This window comes from Macaca nemestrina, chromosome 10 (assembly GCF_043159975.1).
Source record: "Macaca nemestrina isolate mMacNem1 chromosome 10, mMacNem.hap1, whole genome shotgun sequence".
Lineage (NCBI taxonomy): Eukaryota > Metazoa > Chordata > Mammalia > Primates > Cercopithecidae > Macaca > Macaca nemestrina.
The window spans coordinates 68,581,818-68,603,693 of record NC_092134.1 but is presented as its reverse complement, the minus strand read 5'-3'; the positions used below and the strand labels follow the sequence as shown (position 1 = coordinate 68,603,693).

Below are 21,876 nucleotides of genomic sequence, written 5' to 3'. Positions count from 1 at the left end.
ATGGTTCCCGCTATTTTTGTTGGTAAGAGTTTGGTGGGAAAGAACCAGGGATTGACTTACAGACCTCATGTGTGTTTGGCTGGGTCATTCTAGAGGTTCTTGACATTTTAGGAAAGGTAATACAAGTAGAAAAATCAAAATGAAAATAGCAATTTGAAGAACTTCTATAACAACCTTATGAAAGAAATACAGATTTTGAAAAGTACTATTTGTTCAAACAAAGCATAGTTGCATTTTCCCAGGAAGTGGACAAAAAACCAACATGAGTTGCTCTAATAGCCCAGGTCGATGATGAGTAAGTCTTGAGAGCTGCTTCTGTGGGGGTGTTTTATGATAGGCCTGCTCTTAGTTTTCATGTTGAGGTTGTAAAACTGTGCTGACACCAAGGAGCCAATGCTGAGGCTCTGCTGGCTGCTGCACAAGCTTGGGCTTTGTCATTTCTCAGAATGATGCTAAGGGTTGCATAATCACAGCTACTTATGGGCCGAACTCAGGTCTAGCAGCCCATCTAGAAATTTCAGACAGCAGCAGACTTGAGGTCTGAGTTGCTTAGATGATTATGCCACACGCTCCCTAGCCAGGCTGTAGGAGAGCCTTGTAAATCTGGAACATTTCGTACTGATGCATTTAAGGATAGTGTGCTTTGGCTAACAGCGTTTTATCTATTTGAATACTTATTTTCTCTTTAGGACATGTTGGGATCCCAGTTTTTACAAAGCAGTCTTAAGCTTTATCTTTTTTTCTTTAGATTATGATTTACCTTATTGATAAGGTACTTCCCGAAAGCTATTTTGTCAATAATCTCCGGGCATTGTCTGTGGATATGGCTGTCTTCAGAGACCTTTTAAGAATGAAGCTGCCGGAATTATCTCAGCACCTGGATACTCTTCAGCGAACTGCAAACAAAGAAAGTGGAGGTAGGATTCAATGCTCTTGTAACTGAAAATATTTGTCTTCTCTGATTCCACTGTACAAATGAGTCTAAACATTGAATGGAAATATATATTTCCAGGTATTATAAGAGCTTGGTGTAATGAAACAGATTTTTAGAGAATGAAAACAAAACTGAAAATAACAAAAGGCCACATGTTGAACCTCTAACTGGTCATAGTTAGGAAGTCAGTCAAGAGCCTAATACTAGTACCAGATCAACAACTGAAATGATGTACTCTGGATGGAGTACCACGTACACATCTTACTATCTAGTTAAACTGCTCTAAGCTGGCACCAAACTTGCAGGAGTCTTTAAAACTGAGCTACGGGTACAATTTAGTACAAACTGGTTTTACCTGAACCATTGAGATTATGAAAGAGTAGCTAAGAGCCACTGCTATCTAGTGGGCATGATCCAGTTTTTGGAAGTATCTGAGCTCATAGCTGTCATTATACGCACTGCTTGTACTTCCCTGGCTGTGTGTACAGAATAGTCAGGAGTTTGTTGTGTTTCCTCCAAGCCAGTGGTCCCCAACCTTTTTGGCACCAGGGACCGGTTTCAGGGAAGACAGTTTTTCCACAGACCAGGGCTTGGGGGATGGTTTCAGGATAATTCAAGCACATTACATTTATTGTGTACTTTATATATATTATTATTACATTGTAATACATAATGAAATAATTACACAACTCACTGTAATGTGGGATCAGTGGGAGCCCTGAGCTTGTTTTCTTGCAACTAGATGGTCCCACCTGGGGGTAATGGGAGACAGTGATGGATCATCAGGCATTAGATTCTCATAAGGAGCGTGAAACCTGGATCCCTCACATGCACAGTTCACAACAGGCCTTGTGTTCCTATGAGAATCTAATGGTGCTGCTGATCTGACAGGAGGCAGAGCTGAGGTGGTGAGCAATGGGGAGTGGCTGTAAATACAGATGAAGTTTTGCTTGCTGCTCACCTCCTGCTGTGTGACCTGGTTCCTAGCAGGCCACAGACCCAGAGATACCTGAGTATCTCTAGGCATTTCCTTCTAAGCCATTTGAATAATCTCATTTAACTTGGCTCTGCAGTATAACTGTGTGGATTTTATAATGCTTCCGGATAGGCCAATCTTCCCTGTCCCCTAGTCAAGACTCACTTTAGTAAGCTACATGTTTTTACCCAAGTGCCTTGCACTTGGCTGTGAGGAACAACCTCAGATTCTAGTCTGTGAACAAAGATACTCCCATTGTTCATAGGTAAGGAGGAAGAAAATGAATATAGGAAAACAGACATCTTTTTGTTTACACTCAGGTAATTGTACATATTGGCTATAATTTGGAGGGAGGATCGCTCTAAATATTTGAATTTTTTTTTTTTTTTTTTTTTTGAGACAGAGTCTTGCTCTGTCACCCAGGCTGGAGTACAGTGGCCGGATCTCAGCTCACTGCAAGCTCTGCCTCCTGGGTTCACGCCATTCTCCTGCCTCAGCCTCCCGAGTAGCTGGGACTACAGGCGCCCGCCACCTCGCCCGGCTAGTTTTTTGTATTTTTAGTAGAGACGGGGTTTCACCATGTTAGCCAGGATGGTCTCGATCTCCTGACCTCGTGATCCGCCCGTCTCGGCCTCCCAAAGTGCTGGGATTACAGGCTTGAGCCACCGTGCCCGGCCTTTGAATTTTTATATCACATAAAAATACATACTGATCACATAAAGTAAGAGAGAGTACTATGTTTTTAATAAATTCAGAAATTTCAAAATTGGCTGGACCCCAGATCTTTAGTTGGAAATACTTTTAAATGTAATGTTTATTCTCTATTTTGGGATTTGCCAACTATCTTTCTGTTAATGATTTCTAGTTTAACTCCACTGTGGTCTGAGAACTATGTATAACTTAAGAAGTTGATAGATAATTTATAGTGAGCAATTTTATTCTTATCAAAGCAGCATTTGAATATAAGTGGGCATTATATGATTTCGAAAATCTGATGGCTTTTGCTTTTGAGAAACTGAAATCCTTTCTTTTTCTTCTATTTTTGGTGAGGAAAACTTTTTCCTTAATTTTCAGCTCACTACAATAGGCAGAGCCAAAGTAAGTTTTAGATTAAGATTTCTGAAGTATTGTAAATATTTTGTGAAGTTCATATTTATAAAGCATACCTGTATTTTTCCAGAAACATGGCAGGAAAAATAGGAAGAAAGAACAAGAGTTTAGAAATATGAGGAAATCAGTCAGGAAATACAACACATCTGAGTGGACATGGAAGACTAGAAAAGGGTATCTGCATATGTGGCCAGTCATCAGTTCTGAAGGAATTGAATGTGTTTGTTTTGTTTCAGGTGGATATGAGCCCCCACTTACAAATGTCTTCACGATGCAGTGGTTTCTGACTCTCTTTGCCACGTGCCTCCCTAATCAGACCGTTTTAAAGATCTGGGATTCAGTCTTCTTTGAAGGTTCAGAAATCATCCTAAGGGTGTCGCTGGCCATCTGGGCAAAATTAGGAGAGTAAGTGAGTTCCACATTCTGCTCTGTTCTGTGATGTTGAGGGTCTTCAGCAGTTTTTGTGCTCTAATATGTAAAGCATTGATATTTAAGTGAAAACAGAAAGTTGTGAACTTTTAAAATTGCTTTAGCCTCCTGAAATCTCAGCAGGCTCATTGCTGGCACATGCAGTCTATTTTGGAGAAGGGGGCAGACTCCTTTAGGCCTTCAGATTCTCCCGCTCCTCCTCAAGCGCTTGTGTCCTGGCTGGTTCACTCCTTGTCAGCATCTCTGTGGACACTAGTTGGGAAGAGGGAAAGGAACTTAGGTGGCAGAGAAACTGAAAGATGTGGTTAGGAGTAGGTGAATTTGTTAATATTACAATTTGGATTATTGATGAATCTTTATTTTGTTCTGCCTTTCAGGGCTGTGATAAAATTAAATGAGATAACAAGGTATCTAGCCTGGTAGAACACATAGAACTTCTTTCCTTTCATTAAGAATTAATACTCTGTTGGAATCTGTCACTGCCAAAACATATTACCAAATAGATTTTGCTTATATTCTTTACTGGTAGCAGGGCTGAAAAAGATAGGGTGTTTTTCATTCATCTTTGATATATTATGACTACTACATAAATTTCGTACCTTCTGGGTAACGGAAGAAGCATTAAGTGGTGAAGTTTTTACCATTTCTCTTCTGGAGCTATAAATGACGAGTGGGTTCCCATAGACAATATGTCACAAAACTAGTAAATCACTGGCACAGTTTTGTTTCGAAAACCTTTTAACTAGCCTTTGTATTTATGGTAAGTTGTTTCCTGGGAGACTTCTGGCATTTTTAACAATTTTGCAAAGAAAGATCCACCAACTATCAATTCAGGGACTTAAAAAATTATTCTTGTGTGTATTTTTAAACATCACCTAGCTATCTCCTTTGCCTTGGTTTTGTTGTACATTGCTTTTCAGCTGGGTAAATAAATTCATCTGTATGGGATTTGGTGTTCTATTTACTTATCTCTCATTACCTCCCAGTAACTACCTCTTGCTGCAGCCATGTATTTCCAACTTACTGTATACATTGTAAACCCTTTGAGCTTTGATAGTTTCTTTGGGTGTGATAGTCCAGTTGCTGCATGGCTGGTTTATAACATTAAAATAGTAAAGCGCTTTACTGTATGATGAGCCAGTTATAATTGCCTTTGTGTTGGTTCTTCATGAGCGAGCAGGAAGAAAAGAGGTGATCCTGGTTTTACTCCCCTCTATCCATTAATCTGTAGAATCAGAATTTATTCCTATGATCATTCCAGGGATGTCACACTGTTGAAATAATAATAGCTGCTTACAAAAGCCAATATTCATTGAGTGCTTGCAATGAACAGGAACTGCTCTAATTACTCTGGATGTATAAACTCATGTATTCTTCATCATCCTGTAAAGTACGCACTGTTGTCATCTCCATTTTATAGATGTGAGAATTGAGGCACAGAGAAGTTCAGTTAATTGTCTAAAGTCACCCAATTACTAAGTGGAATGGGCTGAATTTGAGCCCAGGCTTTCCTGGCTCTAGAGTCTGTGCTTTTAATAATGTGAATCTGGCCGGGCGTGGTGGCTCAAGCCTGTAATCCCAGCACTTTGGGAGGCCGAGACGGGCGGATCACGAGGTCAGGAGATCGAGACCATCCTGGCTAGCACGGTGAAACCCCGTCTCTACTAAAAAATACAAAAAAACTAGCCGGGCGAGGTGGCGGGCGCCTGTAGTCCCAGCTACTCGGGAGGCTGAGGCAGGAGAATGGCGTGAACCCAGGAGGCGGAGCTTGCAGTGAGCTGAGATCCGGCCACTGCACTCCAGCCTGGGCGACAGAGCGAGACTCCGTCTCAAAAAAAAAAAAAAAAAAAAAAAAATGTGAATCTACTGATAATAAATGGCTAGTCTTTTTGAAGTTTAGGGGTATATGAATCAGAATGATAGAATTTTAACTCTGTCAGTTTTTGCTTATTACAATTCTGTATGTTTTGAGCATGCAGCTTGTTAAGGGAAAGGAAAGGCCATTGACATACATCATAAATGTCTGCAGTGCCTGCCATTGTGTTAGGCAGTTTAAACACATAATCTCATTCAGTTCTCCCAATAACCCTGTGAAGTAGGTAGGGTTGTTCTCTCTGTCTTTTCCACAAGAAAATTTCCCCAGGAAGGTTAATTAGCTGTTTCATAGTCACACAGCCAGTGAATAGCAGAACTGGGACTTAAATTTGGATCTTTCTGATTCTAGTGCCTATAATCTTCCCCACAAACTTCCTGTTGGAAAAACCATAAAAGCATATAGGTAATCTCCAGTTTATGTACACCTGAGTAACATGTGCCTTATATATGGTTATCTAGGACCTCTCCTTTCACCTGGCTTCTGCAACTTGGAATTTCTACCTTTCACTTCACCAAGGGTACTCTGGAATATGTAAATTGTAGACCATTAGCACACTATCACTAGCATCTCTTTATGTGTCCTTTCTCCTCTGCCCCTGCTGCTGTTTTGGTTTCCTCCCTCATCACCCATGCCTGGCCCACTGTGGTATGTCCTCCTTGGTTTCCCCATGGTAACCCACATTTGCCTTGCCACCTCCAGGCAGACCTTACAAAGGGCACAGCTGTTCCCTCACTCCCTACTTAAAGCCTTTTCGTGACTCATGCTCTGTAGAGGCTCAGCTGCCAGGTGAGACCTTTGCTCTCTGCTCTCAGTAGCTCTCTTCCCTCAGCTCTCACTGGCTTCCTCTGGTCCTGCAACCACTTCCCCCATGCTGGTCTCACTGGTTGTGTGGAGCTACTTGCAGTTCCCCAGATGAGGCCTGCTGTCTCCTGCATCTGTATCTTTGGAATGCTTATTCTTCCTTGTCAGCCTGAAAAACAATTTCATCTCAACATTATTTCTCTTCCTTACCTCCCGGGGTAAATTTAAGCACCTTTCATTCATGCCCACAGGCTGCTCTACACTTTTATAGTAATACTTCAGCAGTTTATTGCATTCATTTATTTACATGATTGTGGCAATGGGATTAGAACAACACTCCAGAACTATGGTTTTTCCGTAATCATATTATTTTGGATGGCTTTACAGAAATCCCCCAGCATTAGTGTATATCTTCTGGTTAGTGGGAAACTAGAGTTATCCTACAATACAAAGAATGTTGTCATATAAAATGGAAATACCTAGGCTGGGTGCTGTGGCTCATGCCTGTAATCCCAGCACTTTGAGAGGCCAAGGCAGGTGGATCACTTGAGGCCAGGAGTTTGAGACCAGCCTGGCCAACATGGTGAAGCCCCATCTCTACTAAAAACAAAAAATCAGCAGGGCGTTGTGGTGGACGCCTGTAGTCTCAACTACTCGGGAGGCTGAGGCAGGAAGATTGATTGAACCCAACAGGTGGAGGTTGCAGTAGGCTAAGATCACACCACTGTGCTCCAGCCTGGGCGACAGAGGGAGACTTTGTTACAATAAATAAATAAATTGGAAATACCTGGTACTCTTTGCTTTGGGCTCTTCTGTTTTCCCCTTTCTAGAAGAAAGATTGAAGTCCAACCTGGCTCACAGGTAGCCAAGTGAGTGTCAGATTCTTTATTTACATGTAGAACTGAATGCAGGAAAAGGTGTAATCTCCAACTAGCAGCAGCACCCCGAGAAGAACTCAGAAAATTCTGCCTGTGAAAACTCCCCATGGACTGATGAAATATGCAGATGCAGTTCTTGTAATTTTCATCTTTTATTCCTACTGTGGTTTGGTTTTAAATCTATTATATTAATGATATCACTGTTTGCAGATTAAGACCAATAGACTCCCTCAAAGGAGATAATTGTTCTTTAGTACCCAATTTCATGGTTATGATTTCTAACCAGTGGTGGGAATTCTGATGTGTCGATTGTGTCCCGTGGAAACAATAAAGACGCCACAGCTGGGATTGTGAGGCTGGGGGAGCCAAGTAGGAATGACAGGACTTATCCAAAACGAGTACCTTAAAGTTGCTTTTAGTATTTTTAAATGTTTCACCCACAGTGGGCTTTAGGAATATCAGGATTTTGATATTCATTGATTGATAACTTGAGTTATTTGATGGCAAAAGGCCACTGCCCCCCCCTTTTTTTGAGACAGGGTCTCACTCTGTCACCCAGGCTGGGTTGCAGTGGTGCTATCATGGCTCACTGCAGCCTTGGCCTCCCAGGCTCAGGTGATCCTCCTGCTTTAGCCTTCTGAGTAGCTGGGACCACAGATGTGCACCACAATACTCAGCTGATTTTTAAAATTATTTGGAGAGATCGGGTCTTGCTGCGTTGAGGCTCCTGGCCTCAAGCAATCCCCCTGCCCCAGCCTCCCAAAGTGCTGGGATTATAGGCATGAGCCACCATGCCCAGCCCAATATATCTTATACCTGCAGCATGCACTGTTACACAGCATGGATGCCCTAAACAAGTTCTATTTTCTGTCCTTTCTTTATCTAGGCAGATAGAATGTTGTGAAACAGCAGATGAATTCTACAGCACCATGGGGCGCCTTACCCAGGAGATGCTAGAGAATGATCTTCTGCAAAGCCATGAACTCATGCAGGTGAGTGGGCAACATGGAGCAGCCTGGCTCAGGGAACCCCAGGCACGGTGGGAACAACCAGTGCCAGAGCAGCGGTCTTGAGAAATGTGCTTGGTTAGCTGTCAGACTTAGTTTCTTAAATTGACCAAGAGTCTGTTCATAATTTGATAAGAATGTATGTCATAAAAGGAAGTAAGAAATGAATGATGGATATTTGTTGTATCTTTCCTTCAGACTGTGTTGCTTAGAAATCATTAGCAGCAATATAAAGATAAACTGGAAAAATACACTGGAAAAACAAAATCACCAAGTGCTTATTCTGAATTTTATTCTTAGCCTTTCTTTCCTTTTTTGAGACTGTCTCATTCTATCACCCCAGCTGGAGTGCAGTGGCACAATTGTTGCTCACTGTAGCCTCTGTCTCCTGGGCTTAAGCGATCCTCCTATCTCAGTCTCCTGAGTAACTGGGACTATGGGCTTATGCAGCCATACAGCTAATTTTTTATTTTTATTTTTGTATAGATGGAGTCTTGCTATGTTGCCTAGGCTAGTCCTGAACTCCTAGACTCAAGTGATCCTCCCATCGCGGCCTTCCTAAGTGCTGGGATTACAGGCATGAACCATTGTGCCCAGCCTACTTAGACTTGTGGGGGAAAACAGTTAGTGTGGGGAAGAAATTATTGAGGATAAAAAAGATTATTCTCATCAGCATTTTGATTCATTTGTTTTACCCATATTTTCAACTCAGGTAACTATATATTAATCATAAATTTTAAAGTGAAAGACTTGAAGGGTTTGGTTATTTTTTTATGGCATATTACTGTACCTCAATATCATATTCATCAAGTCTTTGAAATTGACAGCAAGTATAGAAAAAATAGCTGACTTATTAACAGTCTTCCATTAGATTCTTTTTTTAATTTTTGTGGGCACATAGTAGGTGCATATATTTATGGGGTACATGAGACACTTTGATATAGGCATGCAATGCATAATAATCATATCATGGTAAATGGGGTATTCATCTCCCCAAGTGCTTATCCTTTGTGTTAGAAACAATCCAATTATACTTTTAAAGTTATTTCTAAATGTGCAATTAAATTACTATTGACTCTAGTCGTCCTGTTGTGCTATCAAATACTAGGTCTTATTCATTTTTTCTAACTACTTTTTGTACCCAGTATCTCTACTTCCCTATCAACTACTCTTCCCAGCCTCTGGAAACCATCCTGCTACTGTCTATCTCCATCATTTCAATTGTTTTAATTTTCAGCTCCCACAAATAAGTGCAGACTTTCAAAGTTTGTCTTTCCGTGCCTGGCTTATTTCACTTAACATAATGATCTCCATTTCCATCCATGATGTTGCAAATGACAGAATCTCATTCTTTTTTTATGGCTGAATAGTACTCCATATTGTATATATACCACATTTTCTTTATCCCTTCATTGGTTGATGGACACTTAGGTTGCTTCCAAATCTTGGCTATTGTGAACAGTGCTGCGAGAAACACGGGAGTGCAGATACCGTTTTGATATACTGATTTCCTTTCTTTTGGGTGTGTAACCAGCAGGCAATTTTTGGATCATATGGTAGCTCCAATTTTAGTTTTTTTTTTTGAGGAACCTCCAACCTGTTCTCCATAGCGATTGTACTAATTTACATTCCCACCAACAGTGTACAAGGGTTCCCTTTTCTCCACATCCTTGCCAACATTTGTTACTGCCTGTCTTGATTAAAAGCCATTTTAACTGGGGTGAGATAATATTTCATTGTCATTCTGATTTGCATTCTGATGATCAGTGATTTTGAGCATCTTTTCTTTGGTGTTGTCGGGTTTTTTTTTTTTTTTTTTGGAGGCAGAGTGTCACTCTGTCCCCAGGTTGGAGTACAGTGGCACCGTCTCAGCTCACCGAATCGCGGTTCAATAATCACTCCTGGGAGCCGGGCGCGGTGGCTCACGCCTGTAATCCCAGCACTTTGGGAGGCCGATGTGGGCGGATCACGAGGTCAGGAGATCCAGACCATCCTGACTAACACAGTGAAACCCCATCTCTACTAAAAGTACAAAAAATTAGCAGGGCGTGGTTGCGGGCGCCTGTAGTGCCAGCTACTCGGGAGGCTGAGGCAGGAGAATGGCGTGAACCCGGGAGGCGGAGCTTGCAGTGAGCTGAGATCGCACCACTGCACTCCAGCCTGGGTGACAGAGCGAGACTCCGTCTCAAAAAAAAAAAAAAAAAAAAAAAATTGCTCCTGAGTTCAAGCGATTTTCGTGCCTCAGCCTCCCAAGTAGCTGGAACTACAGGTGTTCGCCACCACGCCAGGCTAATTTTTGTATTTTTAGTAGAGATGGGGTTTCTTTTGTTTGTTTGTTTGTTTGTTTTGAGACGGAGTCTCGCTCTGTCGCCGAGACTGGAGTGCAGTGGCCGGATCTCGGCTCACTGCAAGCTCCGCCTCCCGGGTTTACGCCATTCTCCTGCCTCAGCCTCCCGAGTAGCTGGGACTACAGACGCTCGCCACCTCGCCCGGCTATTTTTTTGTATTTTTTACTAGAGACGGGGTTTCACCGGGTTAGCCAGGATGGTCTTGATCTCCTGACCTCGTGATCCGCCCGTCTCGGCCTGAGATGGGGTTTCACCATGTTGGCCGGGCTAGTCTCAAACTCTTGACATCAAGTGATCCTCCTGCCGAGCTTGGCCTCCCAAAATGCTAGGATTATAGGCGTGAGCCATGGCGCCTGGCCTAGAGCACTTTTCATAAGCCTGTTTGTCATTTGTATATCTTCTTTTGAGAAATGGCTATTCAGATCTTTTGCTCATTTTTAATCAAATTATAAGATTATAAGAGTTATTTGAACTCCTTGTATATTCTGGTTATTAATCCCTTTTCTGATGAGTAGTTTACAAATATTTTCTTCCTCTCTCTGAGTTGTCTCTTCATGTTGTTGATTGTTTTCTTTGCTGTGCAGGAGCTTTTTAACTTGATATGATCCCATTTGTCCATTTTGCTTTGGGTGTTTGTGCTCATGGGGTATTACTCAAGAAATTTTTGCCCACTACAATGTTTTGGAGAGTTTTTCCAATGTTTTATTGTATTAGTTTCAAGTTGGAGGTCTTAGATTTGAGTTTTTAATCCATTTTGATTTGATTTTTGTATATGGCAAGAGATAGGGGTCTAGTTTTGTTCTTCTGTGTATGGATATCTCGTCTTCCTGGCACTATTTATTGAAGAGATTGTCTTTTCCCCAATGTGTGTTCTTGGCACCTTTGCCGATAATGAGTTCACTGTAGGTATGTGGATTTGTTTCTGGGTTCTCTGTTCTGTTCCATAGGTCTGTGTGTCTGTTTTTATGCCAGTACCATGCTGTCTGGGTTACTATAATAGTAGTATAATTTGTAGTCAAATAACATGATTCCTTCAGTTTTGTTCTTTTTGCTCAGAATAGCTTTGACTATTCTGGGTCTTTTGTGGTTCCATATAAATTTTAGGATCGCTTTTCTGTTTCTGTAAAGAATATCGTTGGTATTTTGATAGATATTTTATCAAATCTGTAGATTGCCTTAGGTAGTATGGACATTTTAACAATACTGATTCTTGCAATCCATGAACGTGTTGTATCTTCACATTTTTTGGTGTCCTCTTTGATTTCTTTCATTAGTGTTTTATGGTTGTCATTGTAGAGCTCTTTCATTTCTTTGGTTAACTTAATTCCTAGGTAGTTAATTTTGTTTGTTGCTAATATAAATGGGGTTTTAAAATTTCTTTTTCAGATTGTTCACTGTTTGCATATAGAGATGCTACTGATTTTTCTTTACTGGGAGACTTTTTATTATGGCTTCCATCTTGTTACTTGTTATTGGTATGTTCAGGTTTTGGATTCCTTCATTGTTCAATCTTGGTAGGTTGTATGTCTAGGAATTTATCCATTTTCTCTAGATTTTCTGATTTATTGGTATACAGTTGCTCATAGCAGTCACTAATGATCCTTTGATTTTCTGTGGTATTAGTTTTAATGTCTCCTTTTTCATCTCTGAGTTTGTTTATTTGGATCTTCTTTTTTTCTCAGTCTAGCTACAGGTGTGTCAATTTTATTTATCTTTTAAAAAAAACCAACTTTTCATTCTTTAATCTTTTGTATTGTTTTTTCATTCAGTTTTATTTATTTCTGCTCCGATCTTTATTGTTTCTTCTACTAATTTTGGGTTTGGTTTGCTCTTGTTTTTCTAGTGCTTTACTATATATCATTACATTATTTATTTGATGTTTTTCTTCTTTTTCGATGTAGACATTTATAACTATAAATTTCCCTCTTAGTACTGCTTTCACTCTGACCCCATAGGTTTTAGTATGTTGTATTTTCATTATCATTTGTTTCAAAAACATTTTCAGTTTCCTTTTTAGTTTCTTCATTGACCCACTGGTCACTCAATAGCATACTGTTTAATTTTTTATGTGTTTGTATAGTTTGCAAAATTCCTCTTGTTATTGATTTGTAGTTTTACTCCATTGTGGTCAGAGAAGATCCTTGATGTTATTTCAATTTTTTGAATATTTTAAGACTTGTTTTGTGACCTAACATATGATCTATTCTTGAGAATGATCCATGTGCTGAAGAGAAAAATGTGTATTCTCCAGGTGTTGGATGAAACGTTCTGTAAACATCTACTAGGTCCATTTGTTCTATAGTACAGATTAAGTTTGATGATTTTTTTTTTGTTGATTTTCTGTCTGGGTGATCTGTCCAATGCTGAAAATAGGGTGTTGAAATCTCTAGCCATTACTGTGCTTGGGTCTATCTCTGTCTTTAGCTCTAATAATATTTGCTTTATTTGGGTCCTCCAGTGTTGGGTGCATATATATTTGTAATCATTATATCCTCTTGCTGAATTGACCGCCTTTATCATTACATAATGACCTTCTTTGTGTCTTCTTATTTTTGTTTTGAAATCTATTTTTTTCTGATAGAAGAAGTACAGCTACTCCTGCTCCTTTTTTGCTTTCCATTGGCGTGGAATAACTTTTTCCATCCCTTCATTTTCAGTCTATGTGTATCTTTTTTTTTCTTTGTTATACTTTAAGTTCTGGGATACATGTGCAGAATGTGCAGGTTTGTTACATAGGTATATACGTGCCATGGTGGTTTGTTGCCCCCATCAACCTCTCATCGACATTAGGTATTTCTCTTAATACTATCCCTCCCCTAGCCCCATACCCTGTGACAGGTCCCAGTATGTGATGTTCCCCTCCCTGTGTCCATGCGTTCTCATTGTTCAGCTCCCACTTTTAAGTGAGAACCTGCGGGGTGTGGTTTTCTGTTCCTGTATTAGTTTGCTGAGAATGATGGTTTCCAGCTTCATCCATGTCCCTGCAAAGGACATGAGCTCATCCTTTTTTTATGGCTGCATAGTATTTCAGGGTGTATATGTGCCCACATTTTCTTTATCAAGTCTGGCATTGATGGGCATTTGGGTTGATTCCAAGTCTTTGCTGTTGTGAATAGTGCTGCAGTAAACATATGTGTGCATGTGTCTTTATGGTAGAATGATTTATAATCCTTTGGATATATACCCAGTAATGGGATTGCTTGGTCAAATTGTATTTCTGGTTCTAGATCCTTGAGGAATCGCCACACTGTCTTCCCACAATGGTTGAACTAATTTACACTCCCACCAACAATGTAAAAGTGTTCCTATTTCTCCACATCCTCTCCAGTATCTGTTGTTTCCTGACTTTTTAATGATTGCCATTCTAACTGGTGTGAGATGGTATCTCATTGTGGTTTTGATTTGCATTTCTCTAATGACCAGTGATAATGAGCTTTCTTTCATATGTTTGTTGGCTGCATAAATGTCTTCTTTTGAGAAGTGTCTGTTCATATCCTTTGTCCACTTTTTGATGGGGTTGTTTGTGTTTTTCTTGTAAATTTGTTTAAGTTCCTTGTAGATTCTGGATATTAGCCCTTTGTCAGATGGAAAAGTTTTCTCCTATTCTATAGGTTGCCTGTTCACTCTAATGATAGGTTCTTTTGCTGTGCAGAAGTTCTTTAGTTTAATTAGATCCCGTTTGTCTATTTTGGCTTTTGTGGCCATGGTTTTTGGTGTTTTAGTCATGAAGTCTTTGCCCATGTCTATGTCATGAATGGTATCACCTAGGTTTTCTTCTAGGGTTTTTATGGTTTTAGGTCTTATGTTTAAGTCTTTAATCCACCTTGAGTTAATTTTTGTGTAGGGTGTAAGGAAGGAATCCAGTTTCAGTTTTCTGCATATGACTAGCCAGTTTTCCCAACACCATTTATAAATAGGGAATCCTTTCCTCATTGCTTGTTTGTGTCAGGTTTGTCAAAGATCAGATGGTTGTAGATGTGTAGCATTATTTCTGAGGCCTCTGCTCTGTTCCATTGGTTTATATATTTGTTTTGGTACCAATACCATGCTGTTTTGGTTACTGTAGCCTTATAGTATAGTTTGAAGTTAGGTAGTGTGATGTCTCAAGCTTGTTCTTTTTTCTTGGGATTGTCTTGGCTATATAGGCTCTTTTTTGGTTCCATATGAGATTTAAAGTAGTTTTTCCTAATTCTGTGAAGAAAGTCAATGATAACTTGATGGGGATAGCATTGAATCTATAAATTACTTTGGGCAGTATGGCCATTTTCACGATATTGAGTCTTCCTATCCATGAGCATGGAGTGTTTTTCCATTTGTTTGTGTCCTGTCTTATTTCTTTGAGCAGTGATTTGTAGTTCTCCTTGAAGAGGTCCTTCACATCCCTTGTAAGTTGTATTCTCTTTGTAGCAATTGTGAATGGGAGTTCGCTCATGATTTGACTCTCTGTTTGTCTATTATTGGTGTATAAGAATGCTTGTGATTTTTGCACATTGATTTTGTATCCTGACACTTTGTTGAAGTTGCTTATCAGCTTAAGGAGATTTTGGGCTGAGATGATGGGGTTTTCTAAATATGCAATCATGTCATCTGCAAACAGAGACAATTTGACTTCCTCTCTTCCAACTTGAATACCCTTACTTCTTTCTCCTGCCTGATTGCCCTGGCCAGAACTTCCAATACTATCTTGAATAGGAGTGGTGAGAGAGGGCATCCTTATCTTGTGCCAGTTTTCAAAGGGAATGCTGCTCCCAGCTTTTGCCCATTCAGTATGATATTGGCTGTGGGTTTGTCATAAATAGCTATTATTATTTTGAGATATGTTCCATCAATACCTAGTTTATTGAGTGTTTTTAGCATGAAGGGGTGTTGAATTTTATCGAAGGCCTTTTCTCCAACTGTTGAGATAATCATGTGGTTTTTGTCATTGGTTCTGTTTATGTGATGGATTACGTTTATTGATTTGTGTATGTTGAACCAGCCTTGCATCCCAGGGATGAAACCAACTTGATTGTGGTGGGTAAGCTTTTGGATGTGCTGCTGGATTTGGTTTGCCAGTATTTTATTGAGGATTTTTGCATCGATGTTCATTAGGGATATTGACCTGAAATTTTCTTTTTTTTCTTGTGTCTCTGCCAGGTTTTGGTATGAGGATGATGCTGGCCTCATAAAATGAGTTAGAGAGGAGTTCTTCTTTTTCTATTATTTGGAATAGTTTCAGAAGGAATGGTACCAGCTTCTCTTTGTACCTCTGGTAGAATTCAGCTGTTAATCCGTCTGGTCCTGGACTTTTTTTGGTTGGTAGGCTGTTACTGCCTCAATTTTGGAACTTGTTATTGGTCTATTCAGGGATTCGACGTCTTCCTGGTTTATACTTAGGGTGTATGTGTCTAGGAATTTATCCATTTCTTCTAGATTTTCTAGTTTATTTGCATAGAGGTGTTTATAATATTCCCTGATGGTCGTTTGTATTTCTGTGGGATCAGTGGTGATATCCCCTTTATCATTTTTTATTGTGTCTAATTGATTCTTCTCTCTTTTCTTCCTTATTAATCTGGCTAGCAGTCTGTCTATTTTGTTGATCTTTTCAAAAAACCACCTCCTGGTTTCATTGATTTTTTTTGAAGGGTTTTTCATGTCTCTATTTCCTTCAGTTCCACTCTGATCCTCATTTTATGAGGCCAGCCTCATCCTCATACCAAAACCTGGCAGAGACACAACAAAAAAAGAAAATTTCAGGCCAATGTCCCATTTGCTTGGTAAATCTCCCTCCATCCCTTTATTTTGAGCCTGTATGACTCTTTGCACGTGAGATGGGTCTTCTGAATACAGCAAACCAATGGGTCTTGACTCTTTATCCAGTTTGTCAGTCTGTGTCTTTTAATTGGGGCATTTAGCCCATTTACTTTTTTTTTTTTGAGACGGAGTCTCGCTGTATTGCCCAGTCTGGAGTGCAGTGGCATAATTTTGGCTCACTGCAACCTCTGCCTCCTGGGTTCAAGCAGTTCTCCTGCCTCAGCCTCCTGAGTAGCTGGGACTACAGGTGCGCGCCACCATGCCCAGTTAATGTTTATCTTTTTAGTAGAGATGGGGTTTCACCATGTTGGTCAGGCCAGTCTCGAACTCCTGACCTCGTGATCTGCCTGCATTGGCCTCCCAAAGTGCTGGGATTATAGGCATGAGCCACTAGGCCTGGCCTAGCCCATTTACATTTAAGGTTAATATTGTTATGTGTGAATTTGATCATTATGATGCTAGCTGGTTATTTTGCTCGTTAGGTGATGCAGTTTCTTCATAGTGTTGATGGTCTTTACAATTTGGTATGTTTTTACAGTGGCTGGTACCAGTTTTTCCTTTCCATATTTAGTGCTTCCTTAAGGAGCTCTTGTAAGGCAGGCCTGGTAGTAACAAAATCTCTCAGCATTTGCTTGTGTAGGATTTTATTTATCGTTTGCTTATGAAACTTAGTTTGGCTGGATATGAGATTCTGGGTTGAATATTCTTTTCTTTAAGAATATTGAATATTGGCCCTCACTCTCTTCTGGCTTGTAGGGTTTCTGCAGAGAGATCTGCTGTTAGTCTGATGGGCTTCCCTTTGTGGGTAACCCAACCTTTCTTTGGCTGCCCTTAACATTTTTTCCTTCATTTCAACTTTGGTGAATCTGACGATTATGTGTCTTGGGGTTGCTCTTCTTGAGGAGTGTCTTTGTGGTGTTCTCTGATTTTCTGAATTTGAATGTTGGCCTGTCTTGCTAGATTGGGGAAGTTCTCCTAGATAATATCCTGAAGAGTGTTTTCCAACTCACTTCCGTTCTTCCCGTCACTTTCATGTACACCAATCAAATGTAGGTTTGGTCTTTTCACATAGTCCCATATTTCTTGGAGGCTTTGTTTGTTCCTTTTCATTCTTTTTTCTCTAATCTTGTCTTCATGCTTTATTTAATCTCTGATATCCTTTCTTCCACTTGATCAGTTTGGCTATTGACACTTGTGTATGCTTCACAAAGTTCTTGTGCTGTGTTTTTCAACTCCATCAGGTCATTTTTGTTCTTCTCTAAACTGGTTATTCTAGTTAGCAATTCCTCCAACCTTTCTTCAAGGTTCTTAGCTTCATGGTTCTTTAACTCAAAGGAGTTTGTTATTACACACCTTCTGAAGCCTACTTCTGTCAATTCGTCAAACTCATTCTCTGTCTAGTTTTGTTGCCTTGCTGGTGAGGAGTTGTGATCCTTTGGAGGAAAAGAGGCGTTCTGGTTTTTGGTATTTTCAGTCTTTTTGCACTGGTTTTTCCTCATTTTCATGGATTTATCTGCCTTTGGTCTTTGATGTTGGTGACCTTCGGCTGGCGTTTTTGTGTGGACATCCTTTTTGTTGATGTTGATGCTATTGTTTTCTAACAGTTAGTTGTAGTTTTCTAATAGTCAGCGTCTCTGCTGCAGGTCTGCTGGAATTTGTTGAAGGTCCACTCCAGACCCCGTTTTCCTGGGTATCACCAGTGAAGGCTGTAGAACAGCAAAGATTGCTGCCTGTTCCTTCCTCTGGAAGCTTTGTCCCAGAGGGGCACCTGCCAGATGCCAGCCGGAGCTCTCCTGTATGAGGTGTCTGTCGACCCCTGCTGGGAGCTGTCTCCCAGTCAGGAGGCACAGGAGTCAGGGACCCACTTGAGGAGGCAGTCTGTCCCTAAGCAGAGCTCGAGTGCTGTGCTGGGATATCTCACGCTCTCTTCAGAGCCAACAGGCAGGAACATTTAAGTCTGCTGAAGTTGCACCCACAGTTGCCCCTTCCCCCAGGTGCTCTGTCCCAGGGAGATGGGAGTTTTATCTACAAGCCGCTGACTGGGGCTGCTGCCTTTCTTTCAGAGATACGCTGCCCAGAGAGAAGGAATGTAGAGAGGCAGGCTGGCGGTGAGGCAGGAGCGGTGGTGGGCTCCTCCCAGTTTGAACTTCCTGGCTGCTTTGTTTACACTGTGAGGGGAAAACCACCTACTCAAGCCTCAGTAATGGTGGACGTCCCTACCCCCACCAAGCTTGAGCGTCCCAGGTTGACTTCAGACTGCTGTGCAGGCAGCGAGAATTTCAAGCCAGTGGATCTTAGCTTGCTGGGCTCCATGGGGGTGGGATCCGCTGAGCTAGACCACTTGGCTCCCTGGCTTCAGCCCCCTTTCCAGAGGAGTGAATGGTTCTGTCTTGCTGATGTTCCAGGCACCACTGGGGTATGAAAAAAAACTCCTGCAGCTAACTTGGTGTCTGCCCAAATGGCTACCCAGTTTTGTGGCTGAAACCCAGGGCCCTGGTGGTGTAGGCCCCTGAGGGAATCTCTTGGTCTGTGGGTTGCAAAGACCATGGGAAAAGCATGGTATCTGGGCCTGAATGCATCATTCCTGATGGCACAGTCCCTCAAGCCTTCCCTTTGCTAGGGGAGGAAGTTTCCCGACCCCTTGCACTTCCTGGGTGAGGCGATGCCCCACCCTGCTTCAGCTCACCCTCTGTGTGCTGTACCCATTGTCTAACCAGTCTTAGTGAGATGAACTAGCTATCTCAGTTGGAAATGCAGAAATCACCAACCTTCTTCATTGATCTCACTGGGAGATGCAGACCGGAGCTGTTTCTATTCAGCCATCTTGCCAGCTACCCAAGTCTATGTGTATATTTACAGGTGAAGTGTGTTTCTTGTGGGAAACAGATCATTGGGTCCTGTTTTTTCATCCGTTCAGCCACTCTGTGTCTTTTGATTGGAGAGTTTAGTGCATTTACATTCAGTGTTATTGATAAGTAAAGCCTTACTCCTGCCATTTTGTTATTTGTTTTCTGGTTGTTTTGTGGGCTTCTCTTTCTTCTTTCCTTCCTTCCTGTTCCTTTTTTGTGAAGATGATTTTTCTCTGGTGGTGTGCTTTAATTTCTTGCTTTTTATTTTTTGTGTATTGTATGTTTTTTGATTTGAGGTTACCATGACACTGGCACATACTATCTTAAGCCTATTATTTTAAACCGATGACAACGTAACACTGGTTGCATAAACAAATGTGCAAAAAGAAAACTAATAAAAACTCCATACATTAACTTTGATCTTCTGCTTTTTAACTCTTTGTTGTTTCTCTTTATGTACTATGTCTTAAAAAGTTGTTCTAGTTATTATTTATTGGTTCATCATTTAGTCTTTCTTTTTTTTTTTGAGACCGAGTCTTGCTTTGTTGCCCAGGTTGGAGTGCAGTGGCGTGATCTCGGCGCACTGCAAGCTCCGTCTCTCAGGTTCAAGCCATTCTTCTGCCTCAGCCTCGCGAGTAGCTGGGACTACAGGCGCCTGCCACCATGCCCGACTAATTTTTTTGTGTTTTTAGTAGAGATGGGGTTTCACTGTGTTAGCCAGGATGGTCTCGTTCTCCTGACCTCGTGATCCGCCCGCCTTGGCTTCCCAAAGTCCTGGGATTACAGGCATGAGCCACCGTGCCCGGCCATCATTTAGTCTTTGTACTTAAGTCAAGAGAAGTTTATACATCACAATTACAGTGTTATCCTAAATTTGTGTTTTTCTGTGTGCTTCCTATTATCAGTGAGTTTTTTACCCTCACATGCTTTCTTCTTGCTCATTAACATCCTTTTCTTTCAGATTGAAGAACTCTCTTTAGCATTTCTTATAGAATAGATCTAGTGTTGATGAAATCCCTCAGCTTTTGTTTGTCTGGGAAGGTCTCTATTCTTCCTTTATGCTTAAAGGATATTTTCGCTGGATAGACTTACTATTCTAGGGTAGAAGTTTTTTTTTTTTTTCTTTGGCAGTTTAAATGTGTCATGCCACTCTCTCCTGGTTATGCCACTCTCTCCTGGCCTGTAAGGTTTCCACTGAGAAGTCTGTTGCAAGACATATTGGAGCTCCATTGTATGTTATTCATTTTTTTTTTTTTTCGCTTGCTGCTTTTAGGATCATTTCCTTACCCTTGACCTTTGAGAGTTTGATTGTAAAATGCCTTGCGGGAGTCTTCTTTGGGTTAAATCTGTTGGTATTCTATAACCTTGTACTTGACTGTTGATGTACTCCTCTTGGTTTGGGAAGTTCTTTGATATTATCTCTTTGAATAAGCTTCCTATCCCTGTCTCTTTCTCTGTCTCCACTTTAAGGCCAATAGCTCTTAGATTTGCCCTTTTGAGGCTATTTTCTAGATTCTGTAGACATGCTTCATTATTTTTTTTTATTTTTTCTTTTGTCTCCTCTGTGTATTTTCATATAGCCTGTCTTCAAGCTCACTAATTATTCTACTTGATCAATTCTGCTATTAAGAGACTCTGATGCATTGTTCAGAGTGTTGATTGCATTTTTCAAGTCCATAATTTCTGCTTAACTATTTCACTCTTTTTATTAAATTTTTATGATAGAATTCTGAATTCCTTCTCTGTATTATCTTGAATTTCTTTTGAATTCTCTGTCTGAAAGGTCACATATCTCTGTTTCTCCAGGATTGGTCCCTGGGGCTTTATTTAGTTCATTTGGTGAGGTCATGTTTTCCTGGATGGTGTTGATGCTTGTAGATGTCCTCTTGTGTCTGGACATTGAAGAGTTAGGTGTTATGGTCTTCACAATCTGAGCTTGTTTGTGCCTATCCTCCTTGGGAACGCTTTCCAGGTGTTAGGACAGTCTTGCATTGCTACAGAGAAATACTTGAGAATGGATAATTTATAAAGAAAAGAGGTTTAATTGGTTCATGCAGGCTGTATAAGCAGCATGACCCTGGCATCTGCTTGGCTTCTGCGGAGGCACAGGGAGCTTTTAATCATGGCAAAAGGTAAAGAGGGAACGGACATGTCACATGGCCAGAGCAGGAGAAAGAGAGAGAGTTAGATGGTGGGTGGTGCCACACACTTTTAAATAACCAGGTCTTATGTGAACTCAGAGCAAGAGCTCACTTATCACCAAGGGAATGGCCCAAGCCATTCATGAGGGATGCAGACACCTCCCACCAGGCCCCACCTCCAACACTGGAGATTACAATTCACCATGAGATTTGAGTGAGAAAAATATCCAAATTATCACTAGGTATTAGAAGGGACTTGGGCCCCAAGCCCAGTAATGCTGTGGTTTTGGCAGACTTGTAGAGGTACCACCTGGGTGGTCTTTGAGAAGATCTGGAAGAATTCTCTGGATTACCAGGCAGAGACTCTTATTCTTTTCCTTTAATTTCTCTGAAACATGTGGAGTTTCTCTTTCCGTGATGAGCCCTCTGGAACTGGGGGTGTGGTGATGCAAACACCCCTGTGGCCACTACCACTGGGACCGTGCTGGGTCAGACCTGAAGTTAGCTCAGCATTGGGCCTTGCCCAAGGCCCTTCCCTTCAGGACAGTGAGTTCCCCCTAGGCCCCACGTGTGTCTAGAGTTTTTTTCTGGGAGCCAGGGATTGGAGTTAAAAACCTTAGCAATTTACCTGATATTCTATTCTACTGCAGCTAAGCTGACACTGAAACTACAATGCAAAGTTCTTCCTGCTCTTCCCTCCCCATACCACAGGCAGAAGAACTTCTACCTGTGGC

General features: G+C 41.0%; 1 protein-coding gene across 5 annotated transcripts in view; it reads left to right on the top strand.

The window, feature by feature from the left end:
• Positions 1 to 21,876, top strand: part of LOC105473454 (TBC1 domain family member 30) — a 112,534-nt gene that overhangs the window by 68,471 nt on the left and 22,187 nt on the right. For all 5 annotated transcript variants that reach the window (XM_011727276.3, XM_024790212.2, XM_011727278.3 and 2 more), the window contains 3 exons: positions 749 to 917; positions 3,257 to 3,425; positions 7,891 to 7,996. In XM_011727276.3, the coding sequence (XP_011725578.2) occupies positions 749 to 917; positions 3,257 to 3,425; positions 7,891 to 7,996 (444 nt within the window). The remainder of the gene's footprint in view (positions 1 to 748; positions 918 to 3,256; positions 3,426 to 7,890; positions 7,997 to 21,876) is intronic.